The sequence below is a fragment of the Pogona vitticeps genome, chromosome 4 (genome assembly GCF_051106095.1).
Source record: "Pogona vitticeps strain Pit_001003342236 chromosome 4, PviZW2.1, whole genome shotgun sequence".
In the NCBI taxonomy this organism is placed as follows: domain Eukaryota; kingdom Metazoa; phylum Chordata; class Lepidosauria; order Squamata; family Agamidae; genus Pogona; species Pogona vitticeps.
Window position 1 is genome coordinate 234,560,986 of NC_135786.1, and position 26,705 is coordinate 234,587,690.

The 26,705-nt window shown below is 43.5% G+C and overlaps 1 protein-coding gene across 11 annotated transcripts in view; it reads right to left on the bottom strand.

The window, feature by feature from the left end:
• Nucleotides 1-26,705, bottom strand: part of PTK2 (protein tyrosine kinase 2) — a 256,954-nt gene that overhangs the window by 6,918 nt on the left and 223,331 nt on the right. For all 11 annotated transcript variants that reach the window (XM_078391686.1, XM_078391688.1, XM_078391687.1 and 8 more), the window contains 5 exons: nt 26,554-26,691; nt 22,586-22,717; nt 7,592-7,654; nt 4,316-4,355; nt 3,723-3,829 (listed from right to left, as the gene is read on the bottom strand). In XM_078391686.1, coding sequence (XP_078247812.1) covers nt 3,723-3,829; nt 4,316-4,355; nt 7,592-7,654; nt 22,586-22,717; nt 26,554-26,691 — 480 coding nt within the window. The remainder of the gene's footprint in view (nt 1-3,722; nt 3,830-4,315; nt 4,356-7,591; nt 7,655-22,585; nt 22,718-26,553; nt 26,692-26,705) is intronic.

The window sequence follows — 26,705 nt, forward strand, 5'->3', positions numbered from 1 at the left end:
GAGTGGGAAGCACTCAGGAGAAGGAACCATTTAGTCATCTAATTGCATTGCTCCTGGTTGGTCAATCCCTCGCCCAGATTCTTTACTGAGGGATGGGGTTTGGAGGCCACTCACTAACAACCCACTTGATTGCTATGCTGAAATTCTATGGCTCTGGCATCAGAGTTAATCTGCCTGGCTAGCAGCTCATTTTTGTAATGTTTCCCTGCCCTTTCTGGAGCCAACAACAACAGGATTCTACCACAAACTAAACGGCCAGGGTTATCTGCGCAATGCTTGGCTGGTTTTCCCTTGGCAAATAACATTGATTTTTTTAAAAAAAACTTTAAAAATGCACTCAACTTCAAATTCTTCCGGATTAAGAAGCTCAGCTCGAGTCTTGTAATTTCTACTTGTGTTTTTTTTGGGGGGGGGGGGGAGAGGAGAGGGATTTGTATAGTCAAGCCTTGCACTGGTTGGTTTCATACAAACTAAAAATTTCAGGAAAAGCTTCTGTGTTTAGCTTGGCAGGTTCTCACAGAGCCACGTTACATTAAAACAGAAGGTTTTGTGGCTTCCTGAGGGAGGGGGATCAGAAAATTCACTCCAGGATGACAGGCAGTGAAGAAGCTACTCCACTTATCTGAAAAGAAGCCACTCACTGAAACTCCAGTTTTCCAGAAACCAGAACCAAGTAAATCTATATTGCTGGTCATTTGTAGAATCCACTCTCTCCCTATTCTAATTTGAAGACTGCTCCTATGTTCTCTTTTCCACATCTCTTATCTACCATTTTTTTTAACAAAAAATGTTTATGCAGGAATTTTAGACTCAAACCCTGGGATTAGTTAATCGTCCTGAAAATAACAAAACAAGAAGTTCTGAAGCTTGGCAGCTTGAGAGCACAGTTTGCAGCAAAACCATCTTTCTATAAGAGAGCCAGCTGTGTCTGCTCATGCTGACTTTTAAACACCGAGACAACGGCCTCCTTGCTCATTCCACAGATGGAAATAAATTGGGCCTTCCTTAAAGTCCTCCAGCCAAAGACTTAAAATAGATTTTACTTAATGAGAATCTCCGTTTTCCTCACCAAACAAGAACAGAACTCTTGGGAAAGCTTAGGATATTCTATTTAGGGTCCCTTCATTTCTTGAGAAATAAACGAACTGACCTTGAATGGAAAGCAGCTGTCTTACGGGAGCAAGACTACAAGATGCTCACAGCTGGCCTCTAAACCAAGGTTTGGCTCAGGAGCCAGCATACGGTGACAATGGTCATCCCATGTCGTTTCCGCCTCTGGCAGCAGCTACACCAAGGCATAATGCCTCTGGCAACAAGGAAAGGAAACCACACGGAGTTTCCTTTCCGGGCTCATAAGCCCAGGTAGTAGATGTGTACTGTGTGCCTCTATCTAATATCCATTTTTAGAAGGGATTCTAAAACTCAGTTACATTCTGCCCAGATTTATCATAGCCAGTGTATGAGTTTATTATGTGCTCCACCTCCCTTTCCACCCACTTTTCCTCTTAGCAGTTCATTTGAACAAGGAAACAGCACATTTAAGACAACCTACTCAAACAAGAGCACAGTTGTTAGAGCAACACCCTAAACAGGGAAGCCTCTTACGGCTTTAGATTTCCCATGGCCAGAGAATAAGCAGACTTCAAAAACACAGCTGGCTTTTTTTTTCCGAGAGCCTCCAAGAGGCCACGTTTAAGCTAACATGGAGAATAAAACCGTGGCTTAAACATAGTTTGTATGTGTGTCTTAAAGGCTTTATCCATCCTCAGCTTCAGAGAGGAGAGGCACACACACACACACACACACACACAAAACCCCAACTGAATACACATGAGAAAAACAGTAATCCCCAGTCAGGACAGCAGTGAAAAAAAAGTCTGTGTATCATAAAATGGAACTGCCATTATAGAAAAGGTAGTGTCAAACGCATAGCCCATAGAGAAATGGGATCATCATCCCATGTGGTCCTGAAAATTATCCCTGCTGGGAGCAGGACCTAGCCTCCTCCTCCAGCCTATTTCCAGGTACATGTGCAACTTGCGTCTCAGTTGCCAACTAAGGTAGAACACAACCACACTCATTTCCTTAAGGACTCAGTAGAACTTGGAGGGTTGAAAACTGGATTCCTCACAGAAGCCAAGAGACTTTCAACCTTGGTTATAAAGCTTGGGTTCAAAGACCTATTCCTGCTAAAGTCAAGGGAATATGGGGTTTGCATTTCTCAAGCACACGGCAAACCATCTCTGAAGCTGAAGATAAGTTTTGAAACCTAATTATGGTATGGCACAGAAATCTACTTGTTAGAAGGAAAGAGCCAACGACCTTAAAGTTGGAAGTAAATGCTTCTTTAATTCATGGGTAACCATGATGGGAGACAACAAACAGCAAACTCTAACCTTATTGAGGGTCTGGGGAAGATTCTGGTCCTGAAGGAGCCCTGTGGCACAGTGTTTAAACTGCAGTACTGCAGGCAAAACTCTGCTCAGAACCAGGGTTCAATCCCAAGTAGCTGGCTTGAGGTTCACTCAGCCTTCCATCCTTCTGACCTTGGTAAAATGAGTACCCAGCTTGTCGAGGGGGGGGGGGGAGAAGCAATGTGTAGCTTGCATAATTAAATTGTAAACTGCCCAGAGAGTGCTTTAAGTACTATGGGGCAGTATATAAGCGGCATGCTTTGCTTTGAAGCAAGTTTTGCTTTGCTCTGCTCGGATTCCTGGGCAGTTAACCAGAAAAGATGCTCAGCTCTTCATATGGGCAGTTTATAGAAAAGCAACTCTTCACATGTTTAGAAGCCTCACGGAAGAAGGTGGCAATAGTATTTGATACTTAAGTTATTATGAAACCTCTGAACAACAGAACAGCAAGATTCAACAGTATAAGTGTACAATACTGGTGTACCTAAAATGTACCAAGCATTCACCAATCAGCAGGAAAGGTAAATCTATGTTACAACTGGCATAATGGAACAAGTAATATCAATGGTATATCATAAGACCGACATTCTCTTATTCGTTATTGGCAGTAAGAAAAGTAGGTTTGCCATGAACTTTGGGCACAAGACCTCATTTTGAAAGTTAAAGGTTTGACTCTTGGCTTGCAGGTGGATCTTACAGCCATCGGCAATAGAGTCAGTCGGGCCCCGACATCCTGAATCTATTATTAACTAGCTGCAATCTATTATTAACTAGACACAGCATACAGTGAACACTTCCTTGTCTCAACTATCATGTATTATGGATACGGAAGAAAATGACATAGACACTTTTATTCTGATTGGTCAAGAAGGGGTTTAGTTAATGGATATTCAAGGATTTCATCTGTTCTGCAGTTTAAAGCAAGCCAATCCAACTCATACTTCCTGGATACGCAAAATGGAATGCCACAATCCTTTGGTTTTTGCACTTCTTGTATTTTCCAGTACAGTTCTTGGCTTAAAAAACCACATGTACCAAACAGCATATAAAATGTGTATTTTAAGTCCATATACTGTATATATCTTTTTTGTTAGAATTCACACAGAAGACATAACTTGGGGTAAAATATTTACACATGTGCAAACGAGAAGAGGGAACATACTCCAATTTAAAGGTGTATCAAACAGATAGACTGCAAATGAACGGATCCATCCATCCCACCTTTGGGTATTTTGACCCACCTCTCAATTAGCAACCGTAATGTTTTGATTAGAAGGTGTCTTGATCAGAAAGAGCAACTGAATCTACCTTAACCCCTTCGTTGTAGCTGTCCACGGGACTGTTCAGGCTGGCAAGGCTGCCCAAATGGCTTGGCGCTCCTGGGCGAGGAGGTTTCTTTGGTGGGGCAGAGTGATCTAGTGACAAAATATTTTGCACAGAATAAGAAAAGAAACTGCCATCCTCCTCTAAAACCTGACACAGTTTATGGCCCTATGGGTACTAAATGTAAATGCACTTGAAAATGCCATCCTCATGTAGCAGAAACCCACCTACTCCTTTATCCAATCCCCACAATAAAAGATCATGACCCACAATCCCAAAATTAGGAGCCCTTTATAGTTTCTAGGAGACTCTGATGTCTTTCAACAGACTTTGTATGGTATGTAATGGGAAAAGAATGTTTACCTCTTCCCTTTAAAAATCTAGGCCACAATTCTCAAACTAGCTTGGGAAGCCCCTTTAAAATACTGTATTACTCAGGAGGCATCACTGCCACTTCATACAAATGTGGTTAAATCCTTATTTTTGCTTATCTACCCTATACTGTATTTTCTGAAAAACAGAAGTGATACAAAGGGAGAGTCCATATTTTGACTGTGACATAGCATATTTTGGCTTACCTGGTTTTCCCACAGGCTGATAAATATGCTGGTTAGAGACCTGCAAAGGGAAAATGGATTTAATTCATTTCTTTGCTGTTTATGAACAAAGAAAACCTTCCATCTACCTCTCCCCCCTCCCTGCATTCCACAACCACAAACATCAGGCTTATCCAAGCACAGGAATTTCCAGCATATTTCTCCTCTCCCATCACTCTTAAATTTCAGGGCAAACCAACTATTAATGCAAATCATGTTTTTAAAAAATAAAACAAAATTCTTTCATCTCTCTCTCTCTCTCTCTTTCTTTGTATCTCTGTGGTACATCCATTCTCACTGCTACTGTTACTCAGACAAAATGACATGCTGTTCCGTGATTTGCATGTTCAGTCCAAGGTATCTGTTAGAATGTATGCATAGAAATCTTCATCTTGAGAGGTCCATGGCTCTAGTCTCCCAAATTATTGCTTGACTTCGTAACAATGGACACAAAGAGCCCCAACTGCTAGTTTAGGGAAGCTATATAACTGGGCTGCAATCTAATCACTTTTCTGCCAGCTGAGATAAAAGCCTGATCAATTAACGCACAATATGACATTTGTATCTGCCATGTGGTCACTGAGTTCTTGGAAAACATTCGTTTAGAAAATCCTAGTGTGTTTTTATGGGAAGGCGTCTGCACAGAAAAAAGTTTTCTTTTGCAAATCAGAAGTGCTGACATGGACAAGACTACACAGAAAATCTGAGCCAGGCATTTTTATTGCAGAAAAAGCAACCTGGGATAGAAAAAGACAGATTTTCCACAGCTGTAGGATCTTAAATCTATCAAAGCAAAACACACATGCATTGGACTGGTCAAATCTTTTTACAAAAATTATTATCTACTAATCTACCATTCGGTGCCTACCCTGTAAAATAAAGCCAAACTGCAGCATCTGTACAAACTCAGTTGCCCCCTTCAATTAATTAATCCAGGATAATTCTTTGTACCGATTCACTCAACATGTTCTAACCCACTGTTCTAGTAACAGCAAACACATACTGATGGAATATACTGAATGCTCACAACTCTCCAGAGAAAATGTGAAAACCTGCAAAGCTAAGAGCTGGTCTAAAGTGTTAACAGAAGAGAATACATGGGGCAATGAATCACAGAGAAGCAAGGCAGGGGAATAAGGAAATTTCAACCTCTCTCATCCATGTGCCCCCTGGATGACAGGCAGCTTCCAACCCCCCCCCCCCCAGCCAAGACAATTGCTGTCTTATTCTGTACTCTTCTTCCTTCAAGACAGCACAAGCCACCACCTGGCTCCAGGGTTCCAGTTCTTGGTGCTCTGGATTCACAGAATACTGCTGGGAAGGACTACATGAACATGCCAGGATGGGTTTGTCCAAATGCTACTGGACTGCTGAAGGAGAGACAACGGAATCAACTGGAGAACAGTTGAGTCAACCCTTGCCGAAATTATTTTGCTATGGTCTCTGGATTAAGCAATAAAAATTCTGATTCCTGTCCTCTGAAGATGCCGGCCACAGAGACTAGTGAAACGTCAGGAAGAAAAACCTCAAGAACACAGCCAGACAGCCTGAAAAGCCTACAACAACCGATAAAGATTCTGTCTGTCTTGCCCAAATCCCATCATTCAATGGACCTCTCCTACCTGGGACTACCAACTGGATTCAGGCCCTTGCAGCCTGCTTTCAACTGCACAAAGCTCCTCTTTGATTAGTCTTGTCAACCAACATGGCTACAAATTCTGGTTAACTGTGTCCATATTTTTAAATAACACAGAAATGTTCTGCCAGTGTGCTGTTTTTTTATAGTCATACTACATCTTGTGGTACAGAAGGACAGTTTTAAGCTGGGCAACACTTTTGAAGGATTACTAGAAACTACAACAAAATAGGAAAATAAATTACTCGATGACCTGTGGATCAATCAAACAGTTACTTTATTTGTAACATCATGTGATCCGAGATATGGGTACTGCCAAATCTTAAACTCTGATTCCGTGAATGGATCGTATAGCTGGGGTTTTTTTTGCACATAAATCAAAAGACACTACAGGTCGAACCAATCCCCTGTTTAAGTTGTTTTTGCTACAAAGAATGATACAATAGGTCTGGGTTTTTTTAGCTGCGCTCCTTAAAAGTAATATGCCAACTTCCACAAGATAAATACTGCACATCTTTTGACATCATTCTATATATGTACCCATTTAGTTAGCATGTGCTCCTGCTACCTATGCTATGTTTCTGTTGAGAGCCTCAGCAGTTACTAGCAATCTCAGATATATCCCCCACCCCCAGGACTGTTCGGCAACAGACATAATCCCAGAATACAGCTGTGTCAACTTCCTGCCTGAAATCTCCAAGTGAGATAGTCAGGAGGAGTCAAAGGCACACTGACCAAAAACCGAAAGCAGGCCTGCCCTTTTGCCTTCGGCTCACAATACATGAGCAGAAACTCGTCAACACGGAGAAAGACTAGGTTGGCAAATAGACAAGTTGAGGCAGACAATCTCCAGTACTAACGGCAAGGCCCTGAGGCAATACCCTGTCTCGCCAGTTACAACATTTTTATCTCCGTTGTGAAAGCAAAAAAATTCTTGCCCAGTAAAGCCAAGGTAAGGAATGAGTTCTGAAGCATTCCTTTTCAGTGTTACAGCTGTACCTCAATATAACGAGAGAGGTGAACTAAAAAAACAGTCCTAACATAACCATGAACAGAGGGGCGAGCGGGAAAGAGGTCACCAGCCATCTAACTACACTTTTATGGTCTGGATTAGTTTTAAAGAACAAGGCAGATGTTTTCTGAAAGTAAATCAAGCTCACTTATCACCACCCATAAGATTCTACTCCAGATTCCCGTTACTTTGAGAAATGCTCTCTATTCCAACATATTCAAGCACTGTATTGGCATTTTACTTTCTCTAACAGAGGCAGCGAGGCAAACTTGATTTTTGCACACTGAGCCCAGACGGGTTGAGTACCACGCAGCTGCTTTAAATATAATTAATGGCTCCATGCGCAAGAGGAGACTGCATCTATTCCAGCAGCAGCAAAAGGAAAGGAAGCAGCCCCAGAAAAGTGCTGCGTGAACAAGATTTTCCTGCCACCAGTGTTCTTGGAGAAACCGAGCCTCCTAAAATCTCTCGCAGAAACATAATCATCACGGAAGCCTAAGCAAAGCAAATCTCATCTCCCATGATCAGTGGGATGTTAACAGCATTTTCCACTGAGGACATCAAACAAACGTTTCTCTTGATAGATAAAAAGATAGCATTTTGTGCTTACCGGACCCTGGAGACTCCCATCTTCTCGATCTATGCTCCCTCTGGAGAGCCTCACGTCGGGTTTCTGAGGAAATGAAAAGAGATGTGGTTTTGTACTGGGGGGTTTAAAGAGCTTCACAAGTCAAACAACCTAGCAATATGAATTCTTACTAAAGGCATTAAAGAAAGCTCTGCTGAAAATAAAAAGGAAAGAAAAAAAACCCACACGTTATGCTTTGACTAATACAGATGCTATTACATTCCTTCTATTCATGCTTCCGCCCTATCCCCCAGAGCAGGCTCTTGCAAAATCCTGCGACTCAACTTTCCAGCAGCTTTCTAAAGAATATCTCACTTTGCTCTTTCTGTTTGTACAAAATAAGACTTTTGAGATAAATATTGATAGTACCATTTCCCCAATACAACATTGGAAAACCTGCATTTTAATTCTCTCAAGAAGAGGAGGAGGAGGAGGAGGAGCAGCAGCACCACCAACACAGCCGACGTTTATTGCCCTTTTCTTCCTAACAGTGAAATTTTCAACCACAGGATGAGAAACGCTGCACATTAATTCCTGTTTCCTGCTTGAGGAAGGCTTAAATGTACTTGGCTCCATCTCCAAGCTTCCCAAATGGGGCCAATTACCAAAAGCGTTTTAAAAGCACAGAGACGCAGAAACTCTGTTAGGCAGCCAGGACAGAATATTCCTCCATTAGCAGGCTGAGAAATCAGCAAGCTTCACTTTTCATTACCTCTTCTGAAAAGCCAGAGAGATAAAGAAAAGCCTGCTGGATTTTAAAAATGAAAGGGTTTGTGGATTGTGCAATATTCAAAACTGAAGTTTGGAACAGAGTTTCTGCAGTACTTATGGGTGGAAAATAATATCCAAAACACTTTAAAAAAACACTTTTATTTGTTTTCAAAAACAAATCAAAGATCAAAAATAATTTAGGTAACATCTTGATATTTAAAATATTGTTTTAAAAGCTATCATTCACTGTAAACCACCTTCACACAACAGGATTATTCAGCAGTGTTGTATGATTGCTATAAAAGCACATGCAAACCTCCACTGTGGATACACAAGAAAAAAAAGGCTATTAAATAAAATGTGAGGTCAAAGATAGGCTAAAACATCTTCAGCAGCATTTTGGAAGAACAGAATGGTTGATTCCAATAGTTTATTTCTTGTATTAAATCTCATTTAAAAAAACCACAAATAGAGCCAGCCCCATCAGAACATGATGGGGCTGGGGGAAAAAACACAAAAACACCCATCCACACACACAGCCAGCCTCATTGGAACATGATGGGGCTGGGGAAAAAACACCAAAACACAAAAAACATCATAGCACAGAAACATAACCCCCCCCAAAAAAACCAAACCCACCCTGCAAAACAAAGTAAATGTACTTACTCAGGAGCAGAAAGCAGCTCCAGGCAGTCCAAAAGCCTCCTCCCACGCACTCACTCTAACCGTTGGGGCGAAAGAGCTACAAGAAGCAGCCTCTTTGCCACCAACGGTTAGCAAATTTGAATTCCCTACCTTTTCCCCCTGCCTTTTTCTGGCCGCAAGTCGAAGCAAAATTTTGCAGCCGGAGCTGGTCGCAACTCGAAATGGCCGTATGTCGGGACGTTCGTCAAATACCACTGTATTTGACATAGATATGAACCAGGGAGACCCAAGCTGGAACCTCGGTCCAGTTGTAAAATGTATCAGGTAGCTTTCGCTAACTATTCTGTCCTCACAGGATGTTTGTGAAGAAAAACCTAGACTCCTTTGCTACATCTCCTCTTTCTCCCCGGTGAATGATGTTGTTCCTATACAGCAGTGGTCCTCAACCTTGGGCCTCCAGATGTTCTTGGACTATAACTCCCAGAAGCCTTCAACACCACCTCTGCTGGTCAGGATTTCTGGGAGCTGAAGTCCAAGAACATCTGGAGGCCCAAGGTTGGACACCGCTGCTATACAGTGCAAATAAAGTGATGCTGGGCGAATTATAGTTCTCTGGATACAATTCCCACCCACCCTCGCCAGGATGGCCCATAGAGAGAAATTAGGAGAGCTGAACGATTTCTGGAGGCCCATACATCTCCACCTATGGATTAAGATACTGGAAATATCCAAACATTGGTTACAGGGGTAAATGACCCAATTTGTTCACCTTTAGGTAGGGCATCCTTTAAAACTGTAATGCATTGACTACAAATGGACTCTACTCAAAAAAAAATAAAAATAAAAAAAAGGACTCCACATTACAAAGTGTAATGAGTGGAAGGGGACGTCTTGCAAGAAGAATGCTAAAACGTGCTTAGTTCTCGATCTCTTCCTGAATCCTCTCCTCACCCATTTCTGCTCTGCCTGCCACATGTAATATGTCCCATTTCCACTCAAGACCTCCCTGGAGATTTGGGGAATTTTCCTTTGGAAAATCCAATTAATAGTAATATTTTGCCTTTAAAATGTTCTTGACGCTATTTTCTTTTTAAAGAAAGAAAGAAAGAAAAGTGTATCCTGCCTGTGAGCTTATCAGAAATAACAATCCTTCAGCCTTCATTCCTGGGGAATTCAAATGAGAATTCAACCTGCGGCTGCTTGAACGTTTCTCTCTTTGACTTTGGCTCCAGCTTCTCAGGAGTCTATATAAAAGGGAAATCAGGGGAAAGGAGAGCTGCTGGATGGATCTACAGTCTAGAACCTAGGACTCTAGCTTGCTTTGCCACCCTCTGATAGTTTAAAGAAAATCTTACCCAGTCTATTTGCTCTTCACTGACTCCATGGCCTCACCCACATGATTGATTTGGAGCAATTAGTTCTCCACCCAGTATCCTTTAAGCACCCTCTGTTTTTTTTTTCCTGAGCTTATTCTCCAGGAGTAAGTAACACTCTGCTTAACAGGGCAAAAACTGGCATCCACTACTTCAGGGCAAACGTCAGAAAAGTGAAATGTGCACAGACCTCATTTAGCTGAATTCTTTTGGGAATGTCAAGGATATCATTAGCACCGACTCACCCCTCTCTGGTGAGGAGAAGCGGAGAGCTTGACTGCATTCCATGTGGTCTTTCATTAATTCAGTGGGAAAAAATGCATACACCATTCTCAATAAAGGAAAAGAACTACAGGCTTTATTAATTTTTTTTGCCCTTCTTCTTAAAATAAAAACCAAGTTTAGCACAAAGTTCCATTAATTTCCCTGTTCCTGTTTCCATGGTCTTAGTCAATCTAGGACAAATACTGAGTTTTGTTAATGTGGGAATTTTTGTAAATTCACCCACCCCTGTAAATAAATAAATAAAATAATCAAAGGAGATCATTCCATGTCAGTTATTCTATCCCTCAGGGATGGAGGGGCCAGAAGGAGGCTGCACAGGGTCCCTAGCATGAAACCCGGCCCTTCCCCTCTGCCATAAACATAGACACTTTGCTGAAATCATGGGATAACTCATACACACATCTTTCAGTACGACACTGACAGAAAAGGATCCAAAGTGGTAACAGAATCAAGAAACAGACCCAGCGAATAATAGTTTGAGAAAAATAAGACTGTAGACATCTGGATATAACATTATACTGATGGTGGGAACGGTTTATCTTCTGTATCTCAGCTTCTAGATCTTCCTATTCATTACTTCCCACTTGCCCACATTGTGGGTAGCCTGTTCAGTCCTACACAATCTGGTTAATCAACAACAACACCCCAATGCATACATGGAAAGGAAGATTTAGAGGTAAATTGACCAGATCAGATGTATTTCTTTCTTCTCCCACAGAAGGCAGAGAGTAACCCAGGATCTCCAAACTTCTCATTTCCAAGCAGAAAGAAATACAGTGGGGTCTTGACTTGAGAACTTAATCCATATTGGAAGGCGGTTCTCAAGTCAAAAAGTTCTCAGGTCAAATCTGCATTTCCCATAGGAATGCACTGAAAACCATTTGATCCGTATCGGCTCTTTTCCGTCCATAGAAACTAATGGGAAGCTGCTATTCCGCCTTCGACCACTAGAGGGGGATATTTTGTTTCTTTTTTTCTTAGGTCAAGAAAGGTTCAGGGAAGGCAGGGAAAAGACAGTCCAGGCAGTACCAGGCAGTCCGAAGACTCCCAATCCACTCTCTAAACGCTGGGAGGAGTGAGGAAGCAGACAGGCACCCTTTTCACTGGCCAACAGTTAACTGAAAGTTCAAATTTTGCACTTTCCCTGCCTCCCACGTGGTTTTTTTTCAGTTCTTAACTCAAATCTAAGTATGTAAGTCAAGTCAATATTTTCCTATGAGAGTGGTTCTTAAGTCAAAATGTTCTTAACTCGAGCCATTCTTAAGTCAAGACCCCACTGTACAACAGACACTTCAGTCCACCTAGCTAACTCCAAGGACTTCTGCAAAAAAACAAGTAGCTCCTTTGCGCATGTTATGAAATAGCATGGCATTGTACACAGCTAGTCCTGGTTATAGAATGCACAACCCAAAACTGGCCAAAAGTCTCTAGATTCCGTTAAAACCCAAACAGAGTTTCCTTAACTGAAGTATAACGCAGAAACACATCTTGGCTAAATATCCTGAAAGAGCAGAAGGAATTGCGTGTCCTTATCATACATGAAGGGAGCATGCTTTGTGTTGGGGAATCATTAAAAAAAAAACTTCAAAATAAAACAGCCGATATAACAATGCCTTGTATGGCTCAGACATATCTGGAATGCATGATCTGTTTGTACATCTCATCGCAATAAGAACAACAAATTGAAAAAAAGTGCAGAAAAGGACCATCAGAACAATGGCAGGATTATAGCAGCTTTCCTATGAGACATGTTTAAAACTTTGGGAGTTGCGTAGAGTGTTGTGGGGGGAAGAGATGTGGGGAACAGGAGAGAGGTTTGTGAAATTATGCAATCAAGACAGGCAAAGGAAGTCCTTGCTCACAGAAGTGAATCAGTTTACGGTACTCACTGCTACCACAACTTCTTATGTATGCCACGCTAGGTTTTATACAGAACTCAAGAAAGGTTTTCTGGGATCTCTCTCTCTGTGTGTGTGTGTGTCTTTTTGGACTTCAGCTTCCAGAATTCTTCTGCTAGCAGGGCTACTTGGGGATTCTGGGAGTTGTAATCCAAAAATTAACCTCCAGAAACAAGTGATTTGGGTAGCAGCTTTGTTACTAGAACGCCACAGATCGCTTTGGAACTCAAAGGCTACTCTTATCTTCCTATGTTGATCATTTTGGAAGGCAACATAGCATGCGGTTGATCACAATGAAGATGTCTTCTCCACAAAAATAGGTTTTTCTGTATGTACCCTTAAATAATACGCTCTACACAACACAGAATTATTGTCACTATATATAAACGAAGTCCTTCAAGGACGGTTTTTTGATGATTTCTATAACATACAGATATACAGTGGTGCCTCGCTTAACTATGATAATTGGTTCCCAAAAAATCGCTGTTAAGCGATTTCATCGCTAAGCGAAACACGGTTTCCCATAGAAATGCATTCAAAACCGGATAATCCGTTCCAATGGGAACGGATTGCCGTCCTTAAGCGAAAATCGCCATAGGAAACATCGCTAAGCGAAACACGGTTCCCCAAATGAAATGCATTGAAACCTATTCCATGCATCTCAATGGGGGAAAAATTACAACAAATTTAAAAAGAGTCGGAATAAAGTCAATTTAGTTTAACAAAGGGTTTATTAAGTGCACTTATGATTTCAAGCATTGCAAACATTTTTAAACATTTAAAAAACAGCCCACATGAGGCTGTCAAAACCATCATTAAGCGAAACAGGGGGACCCAAACTGTCATCGCTATGCGAAGCATGGTCCCAAACATCGCTATGCGAAAATTGCCCATAGGAAACATTGTTAAACAGAGCGCAAGATCGCTCCAAAAAAGTCATCACTAAGCGATTTCATCGTTATAATTTCACTCATAGAAACAGTCAAAATGACAAGAACGAATTTTGACAGCATTATAGTACAATTGAAGGTCAATGGGATGATGGTGCAATTTTGCATTGTATGCATGTTTTGTGCGGAGGTTTGTGTTTGCTCGCATGATAAGCACCTGGTTTGGTAGCTATATGTGTGATGTGTGCCAGGAGGGACTATTATCACAGTAAAGCAGTGTAAAAAATGTTTATGAATGGAATTGTGAGTTGATTAGTTTGTGTTGTTTCTCGATGGACAGATTCTGTTTGTATGAAAGCTTGCGTGTGTGTGCGCAGGCATGCATGAGTTACTTGGTTTATGTTAGAAGGAGAGAATGTGACTAATAATGAGCTGTTAAGTGATATTTGTGTGGGCAGAGTTTATGAGGAGACTTGAGTAAGAGACTGAATAGAAGTGCAGTCATAGTATCAGTTTAAGCAAATAGATACACGGATAAGCAAACAGAAAAGAAAGCTGTTTAAATTAAAAGTTAAAAGTATAGTGATGGGAGTAATTTTATTTTAAGTTAAAGAAGAAAAGTAAAAACGTAGGGTTACATGCTGAAGAAACTGACCCTCTGAAAGCCTGCTCATTGTTTTATACATAGTAGTTATAAAGCAGTTTTATACACAGTACTGTAGGTGGGGACGTGGTGGCGCTGCGGGCTAAACCGCAGAAGCCTTTGTGTGCTGTAGATTCATTACTTGATCATCTCGACTGTCATGACTTAAAGCCAACCCGAACTGATAAAATCAATTATCCAGCAGCCACTGCACTCAATGACATATGGAGACATATGGGCACTAACCTCAGTTTGCAGGTTCGTACCAGTTCATATGCACAGCAGCACAGGGCCAGGGCGTGGACTCACCTCCCTCTATTACCATCTCTACACAAGAACTGGAGGTTGTTAATGATTTCATGTACCTTGGCGCAACCGTCTCTGACATTTTCTCCCTAGAGGGGACCGACACAAGGTCAGTCACCATCAGACCACACTCGCTCCAACTGGTGGAAAAAACCAGGTCCAATGTGTGGCCACCCACGTGGGTGGGGCCGTTGACATGTTGGGACATGTTCAAGGAAGCCATGGTTTCCAGGAATTCAAGAGCTGGCCCAGTAGCCTCTGCTCCCGCATGCATGTTGAAATCACCCAAGACCAAAAGCCTTGGGGATCCCAACAATGCCGCGGAGACAGAGTCGGCTAGCTCCGGAAGGGAAGTGGCTGGGTCGCGGGGAACGCAGTAACACAGCAAAATCCCAATTCCATCCCTGGCCCCAATCAACACGTGGAGTGCCTCTAGACCCGGCTTTACCATCGAGGAGCGCCTAGTAACCTGTAAATTGGGTTTATAGACAATGGCTACTTCCCCCCCCCGCCCCTCCAGTCTACCCTGGTGCTGGACAGCATAACCAGGCAGACAGACCGGAGCCAAGGGAGGACCATCCTCCCCGGTAATCCATGTCTCAGTTATGCATGCCAGGTCTGCATCCTCCTCCAGGATAAAGTCGTGGATAACCTGGCCCTTACTGGACACAGACCTGGCATTCAACAGTATCAGGGATAGAGTGGAAGGCTGGCTGGGCTGGCTACCTCGATACTGGGGGTTGGACACAGTCTCAGAACAATGAACAGCCATCAAACATCTGTTCATCTTTCTTCTAACACGAGTAGGGACTGTGCCAACGCCATATCTCCCTCTACCCGTGATCACCAGGATGTTCAGGGGCCCCTCGCTGGGCAGACAGGCCTTTCCCTCCATGTCAAACTAAACAGAAAAAGAAAAAGAAGGGGGGAAAAGAAAAGAAAAAGAGAGAGAGAGAAAATACACTAAATAATATCAGACTTCTAAAACAAAAACTACATACACAAAATGCCATGTTACAAAGTAAAAGAATCCCAATTACATTACCCCAAAGAAAAATTAAAGAATAAATAAATACAAATTAATAATCATAATCATCATAATCATAATCATCATCATAATAGAAAATAAATAAAAATATGAAACACCCAAGTGCTAACCCCCACATAAAGTCCACATCAGTCCTCCTCCGCCTCATAGCCTTGTCCTTCCGACTTTTGCCCAATTTGATGTTGCTTTTGGGTTTAATAAAACTGATGTTAACAGCAATAGAAGTGTCGGAGTGAAGATGTTAATCCCGGGGTATAGCATGAAGGTCTTAATAATCTATATAGGGAGCGTCCAGAGAAATAAGGTCCGGGTTAGGAGAGACTCAGACCCTGGCATTTTGCCTTCCCTTCCTTGGAGGGAAGGTAAGGCGAGACTGTAGTTAGACCAGGAAGCGCAGGCTAAACAGTACGATCCTAGGATGGGGGCCGCCGCTGGAGAATCCAACATGGCGACTGCCCAGCTGAGACCACAACAGATAGCACTCTCTTCTTCTTTACAAGCCCAAGGTCTTCCCACCAGCTTCCTACTTCCAAGCCTGGGTTGGTCTGCTCCACCTCACCAAGGACCCGAGGCTCGCAGGGCTCCTGGAGCTCGCAGCCACCACCTCCAGCCCAGGAAACCAAGCAGTCAGGGCCCCAGGCAGCAGGATCAAACACGCGGTTGGGACTTGCACTCCAGGGAGGGGGAGGGCGAGGGCAACAAGACGCCAATCTACAAGACCTCTCCCCTCCTGATGGCCACCATCAGCTCGGATTGGGTCCCAGGCGCATTCCCCTCAGCGCTAACACACACAGGTTGGGACTGGCTCTCCAGGGAGGGGGAGTGTCAGGCACCGGACTGCAGGTCTTCTCCCCACCCGATGGACACCACCAACTCCGGACGGGGTCCCCTCAGCGCTCAGCCCCTGTCTTGGTCAGATCACCATCTGATAAAATGTAACCTCACAGTGGCTCTCCCCGCTCGCAGGGAGCAAGGACCTATTTCTATGGTCCGCCCTCGAAGGCTATTGGATCCTGTTGGATTCCAGGATGTCATGAGAGGGGTCACGGTGGACCTGGCTAGCGCTCCTATCAACACTCTGGTTGATAGCTGGTCCACCTTTGCAACCAGCGCTATAGACACGATCACGCCTAAACACCCTCTCCGTCGTCGAGCTCGCCCAACGCCCTGGTTCAACCAGGAGCTTTGAGCGCTGAAGCGACATAGGAGAAGGCTACAGCGTAGGTGGAGGACAAACCCGACGGATTACAATTGGATAGCTGTCAGGGTCGCAACTAATCTTTATCTGTCTAGGGTAAAGGCTGCTTGTCGAACTTACTTCGCTAACCGGATAAGCGAAGCGTCCAACCAGCAGGCGGAGTTATTCCGTATAGTGCACGACCTATCCAGAACTGGTCTGGGTGATAGGCTTCCCCCTAGTTTTTCACCTGACCAGTTTGCAGCCTTTTTAAAATCTAAAGTGGAGGCCATGCGCCGGTACCTCTCTCCTTCTTTGAACACAGCGAATCGAGCAGAGATGTCCAGCGCTCCGTCTTGCCCGGGAACTCTTGATTCCTTTCAGCCGGTCACACCTGATTCTGTGGCCAGGGTGTTTGACCACTGTCGAGCCACCACCTCCTCCTTGGACCCTTGCCCGGCCTGGCTAATCAGAGCAGCCAGGCCGACAACAACAGAATGGGCCATTGCTATAATAAATGGGTCTTTCCTTGAAGGCAGGTTTCCCTTGTCCTCAAGGAGACACTCATTAGGCCCATAAGAAAGAAACCTAGTTTGGCGGCGGACGAAATTGGCAATTATAGGCCCGTTGCCAATGTTTCTTTCATGAGTAAAGTGGTCGAGGGGGTGGTGGCTGATCAGCTTCAAGCACATTTGGATGAAACAGATGCCCTGGATCCATTTCAGTCGGGCTTCAGGCCGTGCCACGGTACGGAGATGGCATTGGTCGCCCTGTACGATGACTTGTTGAGGGAGGCCGACTGAAGTAAAATATCTGTGTTGGTCCTCCTCGACATCTCGGCGGCCTTCGATACCGTCGACCACGGATTCCTCCTGGGGAGGCTCTCCAAGTTGGGAATCAGTGGCTTGGCTCTGACCTGGTTCCGCTCCTTCTTGGAGGACCGTCCTCAGAGAGTTCAACTTGGGGAGAGTGTCTCGGCCCCGTGGAGCTTCAAATGTGGGCTTCCACAGGGGTTGACTATCTCCCCAATGCTGTTTAACATCTATATGAGGCCGCTGGGTGGAGTCATCAGGGGGTGTGGAGCATCGTGTCATCAATACGCTGTTGACACCCAGCTCTACATCTCCTTTCCACCAACTGCAGGTGATGCCGTCCCATCCCTCCAGCGCTGCCTGGAGACCGTACTGCAATGGATGTAGGAGAACGGATTGAGGCTGAACCCAGACAAGACGGAAGTTCTGAGGGTGGGTGGCCCTGTGGCTGACGGCTTGGGTAACTCTCTCTCGTTTGGGGGGGGTGACCCTGGCCGCAAAGAGTGGGGTCCGCAGCCTGGGGGTACACCTGGACCCGACGCTCACCATGGAAACACAGGTGGCGTCGGTAGTCCGCAACGCCTTTTTCCATCTTTGGCGGATTGCCCAGCTGCGACCTTACCTAGACACGGGGGCGCTCACTACCTTAGTACATGCACTCGTAATCTCTAGATTAGACCACTGTAACGCACTCTACGTGGGGCTGCCTTTGAAGCTGACGCGGAAACTTCAGGTGGTGCAGAACGCAGCAGCCAGACTCCTTATTGGAGTGAGAAAATACCAACATATCTCTCCTACTCTGGCCATGCTGCACTGGTTGCCCATCCGTTTCCACGTTGACTTCAAAGTGTTAATGCTTACATATAAGGCCCTAAACGGTTTAGGACCTCAATACTTGGCGGAACACCTGCTCCCACCTAGATCTACTCGGATCACCCGCACGAGCCAGGAGGTGAGGCTGAGGGGCCTAACGCTGAGGGAGGCCCGGAAGGAAAGGACACGAAATCAGGCCTTCTCAGCGGTGGCTCCTCACCTCTGGAATAAACTTCCTCCGGCAATTCGTGCGGCCCCCACGCTGGGCACTTTTAAGAGTCATTTAAAAACATGGTTATACGTCTAGGCCTTCCCTTCTGTCAATATTTAACTCTTTTTTCTTCTTCTTTCTTTATTTGTTCTATTATGGTATGTGTTCTGATTGAATGCAGACTTCTATGTGTGACATTCTTATATTTTACTGTATATATTTTTATTGGAAGCCGCCCAGAGTGGTAGACCAGACCAGATGGGCGGGATATAAATCAAATAATAAATAAATAAATAAATAAATAAATAAATAAATAAATAAATAAATAAATAAATAAATAAATAAATAAATAAATAAATAAATAAATAAATGTCGAGCTGGATATACGCATTGGCAAAGCAGCTACCATGTTCTTTAGACTCATAGAGAATGGCTTAATAAGAAGCTGACAGCACATACCAAGATCCAGGTCTATACAGCCTGTGTCCTGAGTACAATCCTGTAGTACAGTGAGTCCTGGACCCTTTGTGCATGGCAGGAGAGGAAGTTGAACACATTCCATATGCGCTGTCTCCGACGCATTTTTGGTATCACTTGGCAGGACAAAGTTCCAAATAGAGTAGTCCTAGGACGAGCTGGAATTTTTAGCATGTATACATTACTGAAACATTGCCGTGTACGCTGGCTTGGGCATGTCATGAGAATGGCTGACAGTTGGCTTCCAAAAGATCTCCTGGATGGAGAATGAATGCAGGAAACCGCAGCTGTGATACAAGGATATTTGCCAGTGGGATCTGAAGGCCTTAGGAATGGACCTCAACAGATGGGAAACCCTGACATCGGAGCGTTCAGCCTGGAGGCACGTGGTGCATCATGGCCTCTCCCAATTTGAAGAGACCCTTGTCCGGTAGGCCAAGGCAAAGAGGCAGTCCCCAAACCAGCAAAATCAGGGAGCTGGAAAGGGGAGAGATTGTATTTGTCTTCAGTGTGGAAGGGATGGTCATTCTTGAATTGTGGTCCTGACACGACCAGATAGGCGGGATATAAATTAAATAAATAAATAAATAAACTGGCCTTCTCAGCCACACTAGATTCCAAGGACTCTATTCAGAGCACGTTACCATCGTCTCTTGAGACTGAAGGATGCCTACAACAACAATTTTTTTCCACAGCTCTATCAGGGAACACATGGTATACATGCAGACATGTGAAACTTCCATGACAACACTGACCTGTACTCACAACTGGAACTCAGTATGAAAGAGAAATTAATCCCTTAAGGAAGGGGTATCTGATGAGAGTGATCTTGATTAGGACACTGTGATTTTTGGACATGGTTATTTTGTTTTTGTTAGCGTTTAGCCTGTATGTTTCCTTATTATGCCAAATAAGGAAAATATTATGTTTCTCCATGAAAAATACTCTGTTTTCCATAGGCATACTTCTGAGAAGATCAGTGCACAGACATTTAACTCCTTAACAGACAGTGAAAACTGAGTACATGCATTGCAGTTTCTGCTGTAAATTTTGCTGCTGTTAAAAAAAGAAGGTAGTTCACTCATAATGCACACTCCATTGCAGTGTTTCTCACAGCTCACTAAATGCAGGGGGAAAGGGGGGCATATAGTGCAGGTTTCCCTTAACTGAAGAAGAAAAAAGGGTTATTCCATGCATGTTAATCACCTTGCACTGTCCATTTGGCATCTTCTGCACTGTGCTCACATAAACCAGAAATCAAATTCTGGCCAGCACAGCTGGTAGTGAAGGCTTCTGGGAACTGCAGTCCAAGAACAAGGTTGAGAACCACTGCTTTAGGCAAAAGGTGTACACTTTCTAGCACCCATTATCTTACAAAATCATGGTTACAAAAATGAATTTTAGTCAAGGTTACTGCTTTAAATATAATGGGGTGGGGGAGGTTCAATTGTATAACCCAAGACCCAGGAGACCATTAAATGAATGCAACGAGAATGGAGGCCTCATCTTATGGTCTAGGGAGGGCGTTTTCTTCCCACAAAACCTATGTACACGGCTGAGGTGGAATGTGAACCACAAACTATTCCTTGGAACTCCGTTTTGAGCTTCAACTGAACATCTATTTCATAGGCAGAACATCAATTAACTTTTGCCAATTCGTTGTCTCTTCGGGTCTACTAGCCTACGGGTGAGGGTGAAAGACTTCTTGATAGTGATTTTCTCTGTATTTACATTTACCAGGAAAAAAAGGAGACAATTCTGCCACTGCTTGCACTGTACGGCTCCTCTCAAGGGCTGTGCAAGACAAAAACACTGCTCCGTCTTCAAAAGGATGGGATCAATTACAGTAAAACCCCTATACAGTGGGGTCTCGACTTGCGAACTTAATCTGTATTGGGAGGCGGTTCGCATTTCAAAAAGTTCGCAGGTCAAAATCTGCATTCCCATAGGAATGCATTGAAAACCATTTGATCCGTATCTGCTTTTTTCCGGCAATAGAAAGACACACACCTGCACAGGCAAGGAAAGCAGGGGAGAAAGAGCGGGCGGGGAGGGGAGCCTGTACAGGAAGGAAGGAAGGAGAGAGGGAGGGGAGAGGAAGCCTGAAGCCCACCTTGCCCGAGTGCTGGGCGGGCATCTCAGAGGGCAGGGCAGGGGAAGAGCCAGCCTGACAAAGGGCGGCGAGGCGCGGGGCTTCCTCCGGGGAGAGCGGGAGCCGAGAGGGGAGGGAGGGAGGGTGCGCCGCGGAGGCTGGGAAGGAGCGGGTGGGACCCTGAAGGCAGCCCACCCGGCCCCGCGAAGCCTCCGGAGGGATGGGTGGCGGACTCACCTCGCGGCTCCCGGAGGCGCCGAGCGTGGCGGCGGCAGCACGGACTCCCCCTCAGCCGGCCTGAGCGGTGGTGGGAAAAGGAGGCAGCCAGGTCGAGCGGCCGCGTTGGTGCACTGCCTCCCTCGCGTCTGCCCAGCCGATCAAGCTTTTCCCCAGTTCCTTACTGTTCCTTACCGCTCAGCCACCCAGCTAAATACTGTAAAGGACCTGGCTCCACATGCTTTTGCCCTATTGGCTCTCCCCGCCTCTCCTGCTTCCCCCTCCCTTTTTGGGTTCGTATGTCAATTCTCCGTTCGCAAGTCAAAATGGATTTTTGCGGACGGAGAAGTACGCAACTCAAAAAGTTCGCAAGTCAAGACCCCACTGTATCTGTGAGGGATTTGTTCCAGGATCTATCTTGGATGCCTGAAATAGTGGATACGAGGGAACCCTAGATACAACATACAAGGGATGGGACAAAGGCCACAAATCAACACCCTTGTATATTGTATACGGGGCTGCAGCAAACTGCTGATAAGTGAAACCATCAATCCCACAGAGAAAGGGATCCTACACGTCTGTCTGCTGAGGACAACAGCAGGAAGTCATTTGGAGTTCAACCAAGATGCTTCTTCTTCTCTGTAGTTTGTCCTCTGTCTTTGCTCCCCACAGAGGGACCTAAATCCGCAAACTACTTATACAGAGAACCTGCAAATGTTGTAATCATATCCAAAACTTCATAAACGTTGCACCAAATATTTTGTCCTTTTTTCCCCTTGTTCCCCACAACAGCTGTCCCACAAATCACTTGAAATTTGGCTTTTGACATTCACAACAGGATCAAAATGCACATTTCTCATATAGCATGAAAACTGATGTTTAAAGTCGAGCGCTCGTGTGAAACTAACCCCTTTGAATTCTAATTTTAAAGGTACATCCTACCTTTTCTCTCAGAAACCCTGATTAGATTATATTTAACGCACACTCCTGCATGCATACACATAATACGAACAGAAGGCCTACATGGATCTCTATGAAGTGACCTTCCTCCAGAACAGAGATTAGAAAAGTTACTTTTTTATATATATGCAAAACAATCTGCAACTCCCAGACTGTCCAGCCACCACAGTCAGAAGTTCTCTTGCTACTTGGGTGGATTCAGTGACTTGTAGTCCAAAAAAATTGCAGCTTTCCCAAGCTCTGTTCCAGCTAAACAAAAAAAATAATCCAGCTAGGTTTCTGATATAACATTTGGAGATGAAGATTTATGGATCACAGTGAGGGATTTATGGCACTCTGTTTTCCAAGAGTGATCAGAAGCACAAGCGATAACACTAGAATTTGCGACAAGGATTAAGCATCATAGTGGAAGGTATTACCAAGAATCTCTCCTCTTTTTCCAGCCATCGCTGATCTTCCTCCATCTCCTGCTGCTGCCGTATCAATCTCTCCTCCATTAGATGGGCTGGTAGACCTTGCCCCATGCTTCGCAGATCCAAACTGCCAGAGTCCTATCAGAACAAGCAGGAGGTGAGGTGGGAAAGACCAGAAGGGAACTTTAAAATAAGTGATACAATTTTTTTTTAAACATGCTCATCACCAAGGTACAACTTTCATTTCTTCCTAAAGAAAAAGCCTTTTTCACATTCATTTTTTTTTTAAATATTGCTTTGAAACAATTTTAATTAGTTCTCGAAGGCTTTCACGACCGGGATCCGATGGTTGTTGTGGGTTTTCCTTAAGAACATGGCCAAACAGCCCGGAAAACCCACAACAACCAATTTTAATTAGAATTCAGAATTAACTAACACAGATTGTTGTTAATTATTATGATAGAATTCTGGGTTCAAGTCTCAGCTTAGTCATAACATTAGGTCTCAAAACTAACCTGATTAATTATTATTTCAAATATAAATAATATTGCTAGAAAATTTGTACAACAGAGAGAAAAAAGCCTTCTTCTGTCAAACAAAGAGTATCTATTGGACTTAAAAGGGAGCTAGAATATATTTTCAAAGGTGTCTGACATGGCCTCTAGTCCAATCTAGGGTTTTTATACAAATTGAATTAATGACAGGAAGTATAAGGCAGCCAGATCTATCCCTTCTGTCTTTATTTTCAGGTAATAACTGCTAATTCATAAACCGATTATTGTTTATTGCTGCATGGCAGCGCATTTGGAAACTGCCACAGACTGGAAGGGAACATGTAATTTTACATGCATGGAGAAACAGAATATGGCATATTACCCTAACAGAAAAATTAACTCACCAGATCAGATTACGTAACCAACCACACTCCCAACATGATCTTTTCAACACATGGTTTCCTTTTATTAATTATGCTAAAAATAATGACAAGTATTATTTTCCACTAACCTCCCATGCCAATCTTTGGTGCAATATCCTAATCTGATACAGAATGCAATGGTGTGTATGAACATTTATTCATTTTTTGCTTCAATGTATATCAGATTACACATTCCTTGTGAAAGACCTGTACTATTATTTTGTTTCAAGAAGAAACACAAAAACAAAACCAAAGCAAAAAAAAGTCCACTTCTTCAGTCATATAAGTGATGTTACTTTTGTTGTTTTCATGGTCTTTCAATAAAGTTAAAAATAGAAGAAAATAAAATAAAACACAGCTGTAAAAAAGAAAAAAAGAGAAAACTTGGCCATAAAGAGAACAGAATTTTAGAAGTCAGACAAGATACTTCAAAGCAATGCATATGTGTTAGAAACCTACTCTAAAGAAACCCAAGTTTCACAGAAGGTCTAAGGAAGTCTATGGATTAAAAACCCTCTAGGGCTGGAATTATACCTTTGCAATAAACAAAGAAAAATGTATCTGCTGTGGGTTAGTTATCAACAAGTGTGACCCCACTTGTAATTTAAAAAAAATTATTTGTTTTGTTCATTTTGTAGATGGGCATGTTGGAGGCTAGAATTGATAGCACATGATGGAGAACGTCACGCCCTATTTCCTGTTTATGTGCAGTTTTGGATGTGCAGTTTTAATTACAGGTTAAATGAAATGGAGGTGGAATGGAGAAAAGAAATCAAAGCCATGATGATGGCCGAGGGAGGAGCTGGGGGTGATCGGAGTGGGCAAGGAAGGAGTAAGTTCTGTTTCACCCAAAACTCAACTCGTGTATCCTTAAAAACCAGAAAGGAGCCAGATTGGGCGCTATTCTGAAATGCTATATGGCTTGACATCATGTGCTGTATATAAATAGGAGTTGCTGTGGATTCAATCAGTTTTTTTCCCAGAAAGTGTAGTTTTAGACCGGGTGACTATAGGAACAAGTGGGAGTGGCTCCTAATTCTTGGGTTTTCCCTAGTGTAAGAGAATCTCAACACTATTATAAGATCAGGTAGGAAAAAGGCAGGTGGGTGAGGAACAATCCGAAGGCAGGGTCATAATAGGGAACGATAGCTGTCAAAACCAAGGGTTCATATATCCAGCAGTTTTCATCATTTGGAGTCACAAACTGAAAGGCTATGAGAAGCTTAACTGTTGCTAAAACTGAATGAATTTCAAAAATGTGAATTTAGGAAATCTAGTTTCAGAGTATGGTTGGCATTGGTCAGATTTTTAATATGCATTGTGTCAGAGAGTCTGTTGCTCACTGTACAAGCTAGTTTAAAAATAAAATAGAAGGGACAAAGGTTTTGGACCAGCAATCCACTTGGAAGAAAGGGCTGAATACAGCCATTGTATGCCACTACAATCCCTGAATTGATAACTTTGTTAGGGAAGAGTTGGCTTCCCCAACCCATGACAAGGATATTTGTAAATCCAAGAAAATACCCAATATGTGGAATCATTATTCAATTGCAGAATTCTGGGAACTGTAGTCCAATTCAGGCTCTGGGAACACCAGAATTTAGACAAAGATTCAGATATAATATCTAGCGGTGAGCAAGTAAGAACTCTTATAGAAACAGAGCCTGGGAAAGAGCATGCCACAGGCTTTTCTGTGGAAGGAGGGAAGAGGGAGAAGAACTCTCAAAAATATTCTGCATTTCCCTGAAGAAGAAGAAGAAGAAGAAGAAGAAGAAGAAGAAGAAGAAGAAGAAAAGAAGAAGAAGAAAAAGGAGGAGGAGGAGGAGGAGAAGACACTGAGGTTGATAATGGGCGCTTATTTCTTTCAAGGCAGATGGCAGTCTTGTGACCTATCCATCACTGTCATCTGCCTGTGTCTACCGTGCTTTATTACTGTACAGTGGTGCCTCGCTAGACAGTTAACCCTCATGATAGTTTTTTCGCTAGACATTGACTTTTTGCGATCGCTATAGCGATTCGCAAAACAGTGATTCCTATGGGAGAATTTTGCTGGACAATGTTTGGTCCCTGCTTCACAAACAGATTTTTGCTAGACGATTTTGACAGCTCCCTCCGCGCTCACAAAACAGGTGTTTTCGGGACCTAAGCTTTGCAAGGCAGCGATTTAAACAGCTGATCAGCGGTTCGCAAAGCGGCTTTCCTATGGTCGATCTTCGCTAGACAATGATGATTCTTCCCCATTGGAACGCATTAAACAGGTTTCAATGCATTCCAAAGGGGAAATGCTTTTCCCTCGACAATGATTTAGCTAAACAGCGATTTCAGTGGAATGGATTATCATAGTCTAGCGAGGCACCACTGTAGCATGTTTTCACTACTCCGAAAATTCTCTGAGACAATTAAACAACTGCTCAGAGAAGCAACATAGTTCAAAAGTAGAGATAGGCACGAACTGCCAGTTCAGAGCATATGTGCTGGTTCATTCTTCAGACGAACAGGGATTTGGCAGTTTCCAACCCTACTCTCTCCAGTCCACTGAAAGGCAGTACCCTGGCTTCCCTGCCCTACCTCCTCCGGGCGCTGCCACTGAGTGGGCACCTGCTAAAGGAGGCAGGATTGGAAAGCACAAAACACCTTTTCATCCAAAGGGCGAACTGGAAGTTCATGCCCATCTCTATTTAGAAGCATTATGGCTGTTATCAGAAACATAAGGCTCCCTAAAGCATTTGAATTGAGTGTATGAAGGGGAAGAGTGGGGAATGGACAGGTTATCACCCCCCGCCTTAACTTCTTTGCCCATTGAGGAAGTTTCAGGCTTCCATGTGCTAAACATACAATTCTGAGGGTGATTCAGTGCACACTCAACTAAATGCACTCAAAAGCCTCAGCAGAATACCAAATACAGGATTCCCAACTGCAAGGAAATATTGAGTCAGAACAAATTCAAACAAGTTTATCTGCAAAGTGCTATGCAAATTTCCACGGTGAGCTGTTGACTGGTCTGTTACAGTTCCTTTTCTATTACCTTTGACTTGCCAAATATCTGAGAAACAATTACCTCCATGTTAGATTGCCACATGGAAATTTCTTGAGGCCGATGGTTCCAAGAATCTGTTTGATCCAAGAGAGAGGCCTGGCCTGGATAAATGCTACCAGCCATCGCTGGAATTCCATGGGAACTGGGATAGCCTGAGACCTACCAAAAACATT